At 37.0% G+C, this 13,945-nt stretch overlaps 1 protein-coding gene across 5 annotated transcripts in view; it reads left to right on the top strand.

Annotated features, from left to right (window-relative positions):
• Positions 1–13,945, top strand: part of ralgapa2 (Ral GTPase activating protein catalytic subunit alpha 2) — a 515,740-nt gene that overhangs the window by 207,523 nt on the left and 294,272 nt on the right. For all 5 annotated transcript variants that reach the window (XM_078556382.1, XM_078556383.1, XM_078556384.1 and 2 more), the window contains exons 21-24: positions 316–465; positions 6,843–7,036; positions 10,087–10,185; positions 12,312–12,467. In XM_078556382.1, the coding sequence (XP_078412508.1) occupies positions 316–465; positions 6,843–7,036; positions 10,087–10,185; positions 12,312–12,467 (599 nt within the window). The remainder of the gene's footprint in view (positions 1–315; positions 466–6,842; positions 7,037–10,086; positions 10,186–12,311; positions 12,468–13,945) is intronic.

Raw genomic sequence — 13,945 nt, 5'->3', positions numbered from 1 at the left:
TTTATGTGAATTGCAACTGATAGAATGATCATTTTGTTTAGAAAAGGCCAAAGAGCTTTGAAAGTTTTTGTGACCTAAAGGGGAAAGTACAAGCTTGGTTCTGAATTGAGAATTTTTTTTTTTTTTTGAGGGCCCAAAAATTGTGTATATCCTTAAGAAAACGCTGTAGATCAATCAAAGGCTGAATATGATAGAGTTTTCATCCCTACTAAGGGCAGATACTTGCCTTGAACTTGCAAAGCATTCTGATGATATGTTAATTTGGTGCATTAATTTAAATAAACCCATGATGGATATTTTTCTGTTCCCTCTTAGGTTTTGATACTGCCCTTTCTACCCTCTCAGCAATTTGCGCACAACCCACTCTTTCATCAGCTTTCCCCATGCAACCTGAATCCAAGGACTCCACTCCGCTCCTGGATGAAAAACTACATCAGTCTGTCTTGCAAATTCCTGAGGATCTGGGTATTTTTTTTTGGTTGATTATACATTATTTTCATCTGGGGGTAATTTATTTGGTTCATTGAGTTTCTGCTTTCTGAAAAGAAATGGTGCAAATAGCCTCATTATTCTCCTTTTTTAACATTGTCTTAGTGATTTACATTTGAAAATCCTAAATCAGGTATGAATAATCTTAATATTGTAATATGAACATAACTGCAAGTAAACAAAAAAACTATTGAACGTTGAGGTTATCCTTTGAATATTGATCCTTTGTTTGTTTCAGATACATCTTAATGTAAGTTTCAGCATGTCCACAGGTTTAGGGAACAAAATATCAGCAACATGTATGGAACAGTGCTCGTGATGAGCATGTTAAAGTCGCCGTAAATAGGATTAAAATTATTTGATTTGAAATAGTGGCCAGCAGCTCATCACTGAAAAGTTGAATTTGCAACTGTTCTGTATTTATTGCAGCAAACTCGAATCAAGTTTCCAGGAAAACAATTTTAGTGATTCAGCGTGGTTTGCTGTTAAAATGAATTTTGAGTAATTGGGAAGCAACACTGGTTTCACAATCAAAATAAACATAGCTACTTCCACACCAATTGCCTATTTTAATTCCAGCTGCCCTTCTGGTAATTTTAATAGAACTTGCTGCATAGGTAAATTGACATTTCAGGTTGATGCAAAGTCATTGACCTGAAACACGAGTTCTGTTTTGTTCTTCACAGATGCTGCAAGCCCTGCTGAAACATTGTCAGCATTTCCACAATCCATGTACTTTGCTTTTGCTTCAACTGTGTTCTTTTTTGCATAGTTCAAAAAATACAAACGAGAGACATGACTTCATGTTTATCAGCTTGTACTTTCAGTATGCTGATCTCTGTGTGGTTTTTTAAAAAAAAAACTCCTCCACTTTTTTCATTAATGTATGATGCCTCTTTCAAGATGAAGCCAGCTTTTGGGAGCCATGTTTCCATATTGTGTTCCCTGTTGGTGAAATTGCCCAACAATCTTAAGCAGGACACATTTTCCAATGGGAGTTAATGGATAGATTTTCCTGTTCATGCATCTGGGCACTTAAGATTGCTTGTGCATGATACACAGAGAGAATTCAGGCAGAGTGGATCACATGGCTCATGTTTCAGTAATTGACTGATGCCCAATTTCCCATCAATTGTATGGGCTCACTTTTGGGCATGTAATTCTTCTCGCCTGATGTTCCTCCTTGCTCTACCGTGGGCCATCCTATGTGCCCAGGAAAAGGATGACCTAAATGTTCAGTTAGCTTTGAAATGCAGTTCTGGGCAAAGCTCTCTTTGAAAGACCTGACATTCAGTCACCATACTCGGTAACCTTTCCCTGATCATAAATGATCATCATTCTATTTTCGAGACAAAATTGTATTTTGACTGGATGGGCAAGGGACCCGCCAAACTTCTGTTTAATTAGAGATGCTAAATAGGTGCTTAACTGGCTCAGTAGATCCCTGACTCCCTTGCAGAGCGCCTCACCTGAAAATAGTCACAGGCTCTCTTGCCACTAATTGCAGTCGGTGCAAGTGACAGTTTCTTGTTTTACTTCCACAGGGTTGATTAGGGAGTGCAGAGGAACTGTCTGTTAGTTGAACTGACCTCTTTTTGGAGGAGAAGGGTGGTTAAAAGCATAGTTGAAATACATATGATCAGGTGTAATTGGCCAGTGTTCTATAGAAGCTAGCTTTTTTTTTTAACAATGAAACTGGGCATATAATAAAATATAAGCACATTAATAAATATATTTAAAAGGTTTAAATTAAGACTGCTTTATATTTTAGTTTGAAACACATCTCAAAATATGTACAACTGAAACAGTAATCCTGATGCAGCAGGAAATATCCAGTGGGGGATGCTAGATTCAAATCCACACCATATTTAAAACTATGACATTTTCTGAAGCTGCTAATGGTATCTTCAAAATTAATTTAAGTTTTCTTAAAATTTGTAGTTCCATGAAAATGTTGATCAGAATTTCTGTTGGGTAGACCTTTACAAAGACATTTGACAAGAGCACCCCTCAATTTTTCTAAGCTATGGGGTTGATTTTAATTTTCAGCAGGGAGGTGCTCTAACAGACAGGATTACTTGTCCTTTATAGAATCTGGCCAAATTTTATTCTGTTGAAATCAGTGGAGTGAAAATTGAGTGGGTTTCATAAATTGCAGGTGAGCTGCTCCACCAAATTACTATCGAGCAGCACCATATAATTTTTATATTTTCATCCTCTCACAGTGCACCTTGTCGATGAAAATGAAAAGTTCCCACTCTATGTTGTGTCACCATGTCATCATTTTGTTAGTTTAATGTGAAGTTGTTGATGTCAGTGCTCTTTGTAAATTTGGTTTTAAAATCTTGTGTTGCATAGGTTTCACCCAAAATGTAATTTGGCCTCTTAGAAAAAATAGCATTTTTTTAGTATTTTAGATTTCAAATGTTAACTCACGCTTTATAATTCAGCATTTTTGTACAATGTTTAATTTTGGAAATTAGTAAGCTAATTTGGTTAATGCAACATCATCCCTTTTATTGAGATGAATGTTCACAATGTATTGTTCATGTGTGTATGTGGAAACATTGCTTATATTTGGTCTAGCCAAGAATGTATCTCAGCTTTGACTTTGTCCCTATTAGAATAGACACTAATGGCCCAGCTTAGTGTAGGGCAGGGATTGTAATGTATAGTCATTTGTCTCTGAAACTTTTTTGGAATTCATGAATTAATTGATAGCTACAGTGCACATGGGATGTACTCAAGCTCGAGACAAAAACGAAAATTGAGAAAAATTAAAAAAGAAAAGGCCATTATCACATTACAAATGTACATCTTTTTTAGTGTTAAAACAATTGAATCAAGGCTAAATCAATCCACAGCAAAATGTAAAGTGCATATAGACAAAGGTCATTCTACAGAGATCTTCAACCAGGACTAAGCACTGAAAAACCTGTGGAGGCCATTCAGGCCAGTAATTGGCATCAGAATAGCAAATTATAGAATTTATATTAGATAATGCCTCGGTGTTGATTATTAGAACTCCAAGCAATCAGCAAAATAGGAAGGAATGGGTTTTGGGGGCAGACAAATGCACTGAGAGGATGAAAATCTGAAAATTACATGGCGCTGCTGGGTAGCAGCGCTAGCCCCACAGCCACCTTCGGTGTAAAGACATTGGAGGGTAAGTACAGAGGATTACAGAACTTTCCAGTCCTAACAGATCTATTAAAAGCACCTTGACCATTATGACCTGATTCGATCTCATTCATAGAATTGCAAAAAGGAAGACCTACACAAATAATTCTGGCCTGAGAAGAAATGCAGCTCAAACGTTTTGAATAACTGCTTAAATCTCTTTCACTGAACCACATTGCATAATTGCTGCTTCCATAGGAAACAAGATGACATTGTTACCTATCTACAAAGAACTGGAAGTCTAATGTGTTCACAAACAACACAAGTTGAACTGAATTATCTGTTAATGCATGTAACAATTTGTGCTTATCCAGCACATGCCAGAAAGATTAGAAAGGGAGGTAGCACGAGTGGAAGTTAGAGTTGGCTAGGGGACTGAAGTGGTGTTTGAAGGGATAGGATTTGAGGAGAGTTCAAATGTAAAGATGTGGGAAAATGGTGAGTTTTGGAAGAGAATGTAACCAGTGGTGAAGCAGAGGGAGAGAAACCAGAGTTCAAACAGTGAGGCTATAAAGAGATTTATAAAGGAAGGTCAGAATTTTGAAAAGGATGAGTGAGGCAGGAAGTTGTGTAGGTAGAAGAGGATGGGATACGAATTAGGAGCAGGAGTAGGCCACTCAGCCCTCGAGCCTGCTCCGCCATTCAATAAGATCGTAGCTTGATCTGTTTGTAACTTCAACTCCACAGCCCCACCCATGCCTGATAACCTTTCACCCCCTTGCTTATCAAGAACCTGTCCAGTTCTCCCTTAAAAATATTCAAAGACTGCTTCCACTGAATTTTGAGGAAGAGAGTTCTAAAGACTTACGACCCTCAGAAAAAATTTTTCCTCATCTCTGTCTTAAATGGGTGACCCCTTATTTTTAAACAATGACCCCTAGTTCCAGATTCATTCTCTCACAAGAGAAAATGTCCATTCAACATCCACCCTGTCCTGACCCCTCAGGATCTTAAGTTTCATCCAAGTTGCCTCTTACTCTTCTAAACTCCAGCAGATACAAGCCTAGCCTGTCCAACCTTTCCTCATAAGACAACCCTCCCATTCCAGGTATTGGTCTAGTAAACCTTCTCTAAACTGCTTCCAATGCATTTACATCCTTCCTTAAATATGGAGACCAATACAGTATACAGTATTTCAGTTGTGGCCCCACCAATGCCCTGTATAACTGAAGCATAACCTCTCTACTTTTGTATTCATTTCCCCTCACAATAAACGATAATATTCTGTTAGCTTCCCTAATTACTTGCTGCATCTACATACTAACCTTTTGCGATTCATGCACTAGGACACCCATATCCCTCTGCATCTCTGAGCTCTGCAACCTCTCGCCATTTAGATAATATGCATCTTTTTTATTCTTACTGACAAAATGGGCAATTTCACATTTTCCCATGTTAAACTCCATTTGCCAGAACATTGGCCACTCACTTGACCTATTTATATCCCTTTGTATGTTCCTTGTGTCCTCCTCACAACGTAGTTTCCTGCCTGTCTTAGTGTAATCAGCAAATTTAGCAACTATACCATCAGTCCCTTCATCCAAGTCATTTATATGAATTGTAAAAAGTTGAGGCTCCATTACTAATCCCTGTGGCACACCACTTGTTACATCCTGCCAGCCAGAAAATGACCCATTTATGCCCACCCTCTGCTTCCTGCTAGCCAGCCAGTCCTTATCCACGCCAATATTGTTAACCTCTGCACTATGAACTTTTATTTTCCGCAATAACCTTTGATGTGGCACCTTATCAAATGCCTTCTGGAAATCTAAGTACAGCACATCCACCGATAGTACTAGTCAGTGTAGCTGGCAAAACCTAGTATGGGATAAGCTGACAACAGTAGTCTTGGATGAGTTGGAATCTTTGTAGGTTATATTTTGATAGTATTGGTCAGATGTACAGGTGCTAAAGGCATGGATGATTTTTTTAATGTAAGAGGTGATAGGGCTGAGGAATGAATGCAGTGCAATGGGATCATCATTATATATCAATTAATTTTGATTTTAATACTCCATGAAAGCCAACATTGAAACGAAAACCCAATTTCTGGTGCCATATGACGACTAAGCGATGAGTCAATTAGGTAACTCCTCAGCACACTCTCCACACTGCTCTATACAATGTAAGGCCAGCAACAGTGTAACAACACTGGCATGTGACAGCTGTAGTGGAGAATGTTTGCTTGTCCCTCCTGAGGATTTGTGCTTAGAACTAGTTTAACATTGCATATTCAAAGTCTTACAATTAAAATTGGATACCCATGTCTCTCATAAAAGAGATGAAATCATCAGGCTAACAGAAATCAATATAGGCAGAGCTTTGAAATTGATTTTAAATCAATTAGAGAGAATTCCAGCTTGAATTTTTTTTCCACTGAGAAATCAAGCTCGAGTCAAGACTCAGTGCAGGATGACACCAATGTTGGAAAGATTAGAAGACAGCGCTTGTGTTTTTGAAGAGATGCTGGTTAAGTAAAGGGAATATAGTAGATGTAGTACAAATAGATTTTCAGAAGATATCTCAGGAGATTTTTACACAAATGTAGGTAAAGGCTGCAGCATCCCAATTTTTTGATATATATTTTGTGACACAAATCATCAGTAATGTTTCAACTTATCTAAGAAACAAGTCTTAATGAATAGATATATGTAGGCTTGCTCGGTCCAAAGATAATGCCCAATGTTATCACAGATACGTAAATTCTAGTGTTATATATTTTAATCTGTCATATCTTTGAACCAAACATCAGAATGTGATGTTTCATTACATTTCATTATTTTTGGCTAAGAGGGGAGAAATCAAAGTTGTGTACCAAATGTAACACATTTGTTCCCATGTCAATGTCTCTTAATTATACCCTTTTCTTTGCATTATATTTTTGGAGGTTTGGACTGAGAACATATCAGAATGGATTGGGTATTTGACTTCTGTGACCCAGTGTTTAACAGCATATTGGCACAGAACAAATAGATTGCCTTTGCTTGTTGTACCATAATTCCTGTGAATTATATTAGCTTAGAAAAAAATTACTTTCATCTTCTTAATATATTAATGATTAATGTAGTCACTGGGGGCTTGCATGGTTGTTGTGCAAGAACTAGAATACATCATGGCCAAACATTTTAAATGGCATAAAATATGTTTTGACATATCATTATTTTGATTTACAGACAGTAGTGAATGCCTTGCAGATGAGTGCAGTATCATTGCTGGAGGAAACCTCACTGGTTGGCATGCTGATGCAGCGGCTGTGCTATGGAGAAGAATTTTGGGCATTTTGGGGGATGTCAACTGCATACGCTGCCCTAAAATCCATGCCCTGGTTTTTGAGCATCTGTATGAACTCTGGCACAAACTAGCCAAGGTATGTTGGTTGTGTAATAATTTTCCTAAGTTCTTCTGATACAAAATACACAAATTGTCTGTTATATCATGTGTGTTTATATGTATTTCACGTCCATAATTGGTAAACAGGGAGCTAGTTCACAGGGCATAATAATAATTATCTCCTTAACATATAATCAAACACAAGCTCAAAGTTTCACAAAACTGTCACCATCAAGTGTTTTAATATAGTTTTTGATCAGTCACTTACCCCCTTAAGTATGTTTAAACATAATTAAATTTTTATACGCATTCATTGTTGTTTGGAGTCTGAAGATACTTTGGGCCAAATGTTGCTGCCATAGAGCATCTAACAGCATCTCTGTTAGACATACCCTTGCACATTGAGGTTTTTAAATTTTTTACACTGAATGCATGAGTTTATAACGTTATAATGAGGAAAATGGCATCTGGAACTTGAGTGAATAGGGAAAGCAACTGTGTGTCTGCTGAACCAATCAGATTGAAGGATTGAGAAATAAAGAAGAAGAGGACTGAGAATGAAGTGTAAATTGGAGCAGGTAAATTCAATGTTGAATCAAATACAGAAAGAGGAATAAATTAAGACTGAATTACAAGAGAGAATAAAAAGACAAAGGAAAAATTTAAGAAAAATAAAATGTTACTTTTGAAAAAAATCTCCACAATTAAAACCTAAAGGAATGAGACTCCATGTGCATAATATTTTATTTTCAGTATCAGAGGGGTTGGTTGGCAATAATTAATACTTAAACGTGTTAACTATATATTAGTTGTGTTTAATTGTATTCAGGTGGTGGACGTTAGCTATACATAGGAGCAGACTGAAACGTGTTTGAAGAGTTTGAGGGTGCATGTTTGTAATGTGTGTCTCTAAATGAAAGCCTAATGTGTAAAGATTAGACTTCAGTTCTAACCTTCACTGCCTGGCTATTTGCAAGAGTACAGAAAGGGTATTTAGGCTTGAACCCCCCATCCCCCTCCCCAAGCTACTGATTGCTCCCTCTTTATGTCCACTTCTGCGTGGTCTCCACCCAAAACACCATTTTTAGGTGAATAGAAATCAGAGATGCAATATCATCTGACTCTACCATTCAAAAATGGGTACTCCTGAATTTCTAGGCTATAATCTTTTGCAAATTGAATTAGAAACTTAGAAGGTCCTGTTAGGATCATAATTGGTTGAAGGCTAGTCTTAGGATTTACAGTAGCTAAAATGCAAATTAGAGTTCCCTTCAATTGACTATTGTGTAATATCAATATAGGAAGATCCTTTTGGAAGCCTTTTTTTCTAGGCAAAATCTAAAGTTAGTTTTGTTGCTGAAATTGCTGTGACTGAAGTCGGACTATTTTTAATTCGTTTGAGAAACGCTGACATTCTAGATAATTTAGTGTCTGTATAATGTAAAATAAACATGAAGCATCATGATAATTCAGATTGTGATGGTATGATACTGGGTCAAAAAAAAGCAGAGTTTGTTAGCATAGTGAAAGTGTGTGTTGGTATTTTGATATTTTTTCTTAGATTCTATCATTCCATAAGGGAGGTGGAGGAGTATAACCTTGTATTGTTAAACAAAAATATGTAAAGTAGTAGCTGGGTTCATATAAGATAAAAACTTTGTCACACATCTGACATAAGTCTCCTGAGAGGACTTTTTGCAGAATTTGTCAATAATGTAGTTGAGTGCATTTGCTTGTGATAGTTTGTTTTGATCAAAAAGGCCATTGGGGATTTGAAGATAAGCGTTGCTTAAGTCATTGGACATCTTAAGCCTTCTACTGAATGTATCTTGGAAGTTACAGTCAGGTTGTTTGTGCATTTGTTTTCTTTCTTTTGCTTTTGTGAATTTATGTAACTTAAAGATGCATTTGAAAAACAATTAAACTGCTAAAACTTAAAAGGCAGGGATGAACTTAAAATATTCTCTCATTAGAGTCCAGGAAATGTTACATTTAAGAAATAGGAGTTCTCTGTAATGAAATATTTATAAACATGTAAAAGTTAACAATACAGAAGTAGATCATTTAACCCAGCCAATCCATGTTGGTGTTTACCCTGCACACAAGCTAATAGTTCCAATCTTACTTACCCACCTTGATTCCATATGCCTTCAAGCCCTTTTCTTACTTTTGTCTATCCAATCAAATCTTGAATGTTGACATTAATTCTGCCTCAACTACTGATACTGCGTTCTGCATCTCTCTCTAAGGAGGTTTTTCTTGCTCACTGGCCTAAATTGCTTATGTTTAATTTTATATATATGGCCCTTGTTTTTGACTTCCCAATTCGTAAAAATGCCCTGCTTCCAACCATTCTGATCTCTTAATTTTTAACAGATCTCTCCTAGCATCTTGTAATATGTGTTGCTCTATGGAAAAAATATCTAGCGCTTCAAAATTTTTTCTTGTGTTTGTGGTTTTGTTTGGGCTTCTAGCTTAAGTTTTGCATTTTAGATAATAGCAATTGTAAGGGCCTTTATTTATTACTGTGACCTATTTCTAGCTTTACAATCAGTTTATTCCAGCTCACACTCCCACCCCCTCAAAAAAAATCGCTGTGGCGATATGTTATTAAAGTCACGTGGCTGTATTAGTCTCACTGCCATTAGTAGAGTACTGAACTAATATAAAATGTTCTCAATCAAGTGTTCTAATTACAAACATGCACAAATCTTTTTGAAAATCTCAGCTGATGAATGTAAAAATTATACTACACTTCTGTACAACAGTTTTTTAGTGTGGTGCATCAACTGTGAAATATTCCAATTAAAGAACCAGTGCTGTGAATTTCACCTTAATTTACTATTTTGAAGTCAAAGATCAAAAATTAAGTAGGCCACAAAGCAATAGCACTTAAATTATTAGCTTTTTCTAGGAATTTTCACAGGACCCAGAGTTGAAGATTATTTAATATCATTCATATATCATGGTTTCATTAAATAGAAATGGCTAATTTAACAGTTGGACTATATTTTATTGCTTCTTGTGCTGTTTGCCCTTTTTTATAAGCCTAAGAAGATTGATATTTGTGTTTTTTTTCCATTTTAGATTAGAGACAACCTGGGTATCAGTCTAGATAATCAGATTTCACCACAATCGCCAATTCTGATTCCACCTCTTCGTATGTTTGTGTCCTGGCTGTTTAAGGTAAACAAGCATACTCCTTATCATTTATTTTAAAAATTGCAAATATTGCAAACCTGAAACAAAATAAATTGCTACAAGTACGTTTAGCCCTCACTTCTAAAGAGTAAAATCATGTCAAAGTTTCATGCATAATCTTTCATCAGAACTTTGAACTAAAAGCTGAGTGGGCATTTTAGTTGGGCTGTGGTTGGAAGAGAGAAGTTGGGGAAAGGAAGGACAGATACTTTATTCACAGAAGATATTATCTTTATTTACAGAAGAAGGGCCAGTAGTTTCAGGACAATGACAATAGAATTTCATATTTTAACGTATTCAGATACATGGTGAATGACTCCAGACCCACAGCAATGTGGTTGACTCTTAAATGCCCTCTGAACAGGGCAATGAGGGATGGGCAATAAATGCTGGTCTAGCCAGCGACGCCCACATCCCATGAACAAATAAAAAAAAGTATAGAAACATGAAGTAATTATGGGGAGGCGGTGGCATCGAGGTATTGTTGCTGGACTGATATTCCAGAGACCCAGAGTAATGCCCTGGGTTCGAATCCCACCATGGCAGAATAAAAATCTGGAATTAAAGTCTAATAATGACCATGAAAACCATTGTCGATTGTTGTAATAAATCCATCTGGTTCACTAATGCCCTTTAGGGAAGGAAAGTTGCTGTCCTTACCTGGTCTGACCTACATGTGACTCCAGACCCACAGCAATGTGGTTGACTCTTAAAATGTCCTCTGAACAGGGCAGTTAGGGATGGGCAATAAATGCTGGCCTAGCCAGCGATGCCCACATCTCATGAATTAATTTGCATTATTTTCTAATTCCATTAAGTTATAAAAAAATGCTTTTTCAGGCAGATACCTGTGATTTCATATCAAATTAAAAATTCCCTTAATTTTACTTTTGGTTTCTCAGTGTTCCATTTGGTTTAGGTGCTAATTGATGCTATCATAATAGAGAAGTGAATAAATTCCAAGTATTCATATATACAAAAGCAAAAAATGGCAGATGCTGGAAACCTGAAATTTGGAGAAAAAAAGCAAAATGCTGCAAATACTGTGCAGGCCAGGCAGCATCTGTGGAGAGAGAAACAGGTCGATGACCTTTCATCAGTTTTGATGCAGTTTGCAGAAATGTAAAACAAAATGGACTTAAATTTCAGTGAAGTAGATTTAGCAATTTAGACAAGTTGAGTGAATGGGAAAATACATGGCAGATGCAGAATAACTGTGAAGTTATCCACTTTGGTAGGAAAAACAGAATGGCAGAGTATTATTTAAATGGTGATAGATTGGGAAATGTTGATGTACAAAGGGACCTGGGTGTCCTTGCACACCTATCACTGAAAGCAAGCATGCAGGTGCAGCAAGCAGTTACAAAGGCAAATGGTACGTTGGCCTTCATTGCAAGAGGACTTGAGTACAGGAGCAAGAATGTCTTACTGCAGCTGTACAGGTCCTTGGTGAGACCACACCTGGAGTATTGTGTGCAGTTTTGGTCTCCTTACCTAAGAAAGGATATACTTGCCATAGAGGGAGTGCAGTGAAGGTTCAGGACTGATTCCTGGGATGACAGGATTGTTGTATGAGGAGAGATTGGGCTGACTAGGTCTGTATTCACTGGAATTTAGAAGAATGAGAGGGGATCTCATTGAAACGTATAAAATTCTGACAGGGCTGGACAGACTGGATGCAGGGCTGATGTTTGCTCTGGTGGAGGGTGGTTCTAGAACAAAGGGTCATAATCTCAGGATACAGGCCATTTAGGACTGAGATGTGGAGAAACTTTTTCACTGAGGGTGGTGAACCTGCGGAATTCTGTGCCAGAGGGCTGTGGAGGCCAAGCCACTGAATATATTTAAGAAGGAAATAGATAGGTTTCTAGACTCTAAAGACATCCAGGGGTATGGGGAGAGTGCTGGAGTATGGCGTTGAGATTGAGGATCAGCCATGACCATATTGAATGGCAGAGCAGGCTTGAAGGGCCAAATGACCACTGCCTGTTTCTATTTTTCTATGTTTAGATCAAAGCGTATTTGTGTCTTTTTTTAAATTTAAATTAAAAATTGAGTCTAAGCTTATCAATAACTCATGCAGTCTAATAGTATTGCTGTAACTTTTTTAGGCAACAACTCTGCCCAATGAATACAAGGAGGGAAAACTGCAAGCCTACAAACTAATCTGTGACATTATGACTAAGCGTCAAGATGTCTTGCCAAATTCTGATTTCTTAGTACACTTTTATCATGTGATACACCGAGGCATTGTGTGTGAGGATCAGGTAATACAACTATTTTCTTGTTCAAGTTTTAATTTAAAAATCAAAATGAAGTGTCATGTTCTAAACTAAAGCAAGGTTGTTCTAAAGTAAGTGTAAAGAAAAATTCTTGGGAAAATAGTGACTTAGTACAAACAAACTACCAAATGACAAATGGAACAAGTTCTGTCCTATGTGTTGTGTGCCAAATATATGATTGCAGTAATGTACCCATTTCAGTTGACAATCTCCTCCATTTCTGTTCCATTTAAGCTTTTTTAAAGACTTGACCCCTATGATCCTCTCTGTATTGATGTGAGACCGTAGTTTGAAGTTTTATTTCCACATTTACAAAGTTCAGAATACTAAACCGTAAAAACCATATATAAAGAGGATTGGCGCAAAGCTTGAAGGTAGAAAGAAAATACAAAGTGTTGCTTTATGACATACTTCCAGCATTTGAGGAAACAGAGGAGGTCACCAAAAGAACTGAGGAAATGGGAGACATCTTGACCCGGTGTTCATTAATGACCCAGAAAATGTCATTGTAGGTTCTCTGTGGGTAGATGGAAGAAGGTAGGCTGCATTGTTGTCCTTATTCATAATTACCTTATGAATTCCAGCAAAGTCTCCATGATGATTGATATACAGGACAAAATTAGAAAAACCCGTTTGTAGGTATCACAACATGGCAAATGTTAGCATGGTAGTCTTAATGGCACCTGCCAGTACATTGATGCAGGGACTGACCAAAGTTTTTCCTCAATGTCAATTATTCAGGATGCAAGAGTAGTCTGAATTCATATGCATCTGCCAATAGTGAATTCCTGATTAACTAGCAGAAATTAATCATCTGAACCATTTATAGGGAGGAGCTGTATAAACTGTTCTGAGAGAGCTTGGCAGTCCAGATAAGGACCTCAACCACAGCACTTTAGTGACCTAAATGATAATGAAAGTTTTGTCCTTGTCTCAGAGCATAGATGATTTGAATCAAACTGTAAATGTACTTCCCTCAAATATCAGCTGGTCTTGGCATTTGAACTCAAGCTATGAAACCTCCTTTGAATACCTGTAAAGCAATGTTTTTGAATCTGACATCTTCTCAATGGAGAAGAAAATAGCCTTGAATACCTTACCTTTGACTGGAAAAGGTTAGAGGTAACGAGCCTTTTTCTAGTGCCTGGACCATCAAAGTTTACCTCTAATTGTGGGTTAACCCTTCACATTTTCTTTGTGTCTTTCTGTCTTTTAGTAAAAGCAATAAAGGCCGTTTGCAGAGTATTAATAAAAACAAATCTCATTTTAATACCTATCTTTTAACAACAGCCACCTATTCAATATTACAAATGTCCTATTAAAATGTTTCGTAAGTGTGTCTTTCACAGTATGCATTTGTAGTTTATCCTTGGGTTTAGCTCTCAAGTAAACAATAATACTACGTAGTTAATTCTGTGGACTGAGATTTGCCGTGTGTCAGATCACCTCTGAGATCCTTTTAC

Source organism: Cetorhinus maximus, chromosome 14 (assembly GCF_964194155.1).
Source record: "Cetorhinus maximus chromosome 14, sCetMax3.hap1.1, whole genome shotgun sequence".
NCBI classification, from domain to species: domain Eukaryota; kingdom Metazoa; phylum Chordata; class Chondrichthyes; order Lamniformes; family Cetorhinidae; genus Cetorhinus; species Cetorhinus maximus.
This window is presented reverse-complemented; position numbering and strand designations above follow the sequence as displayed.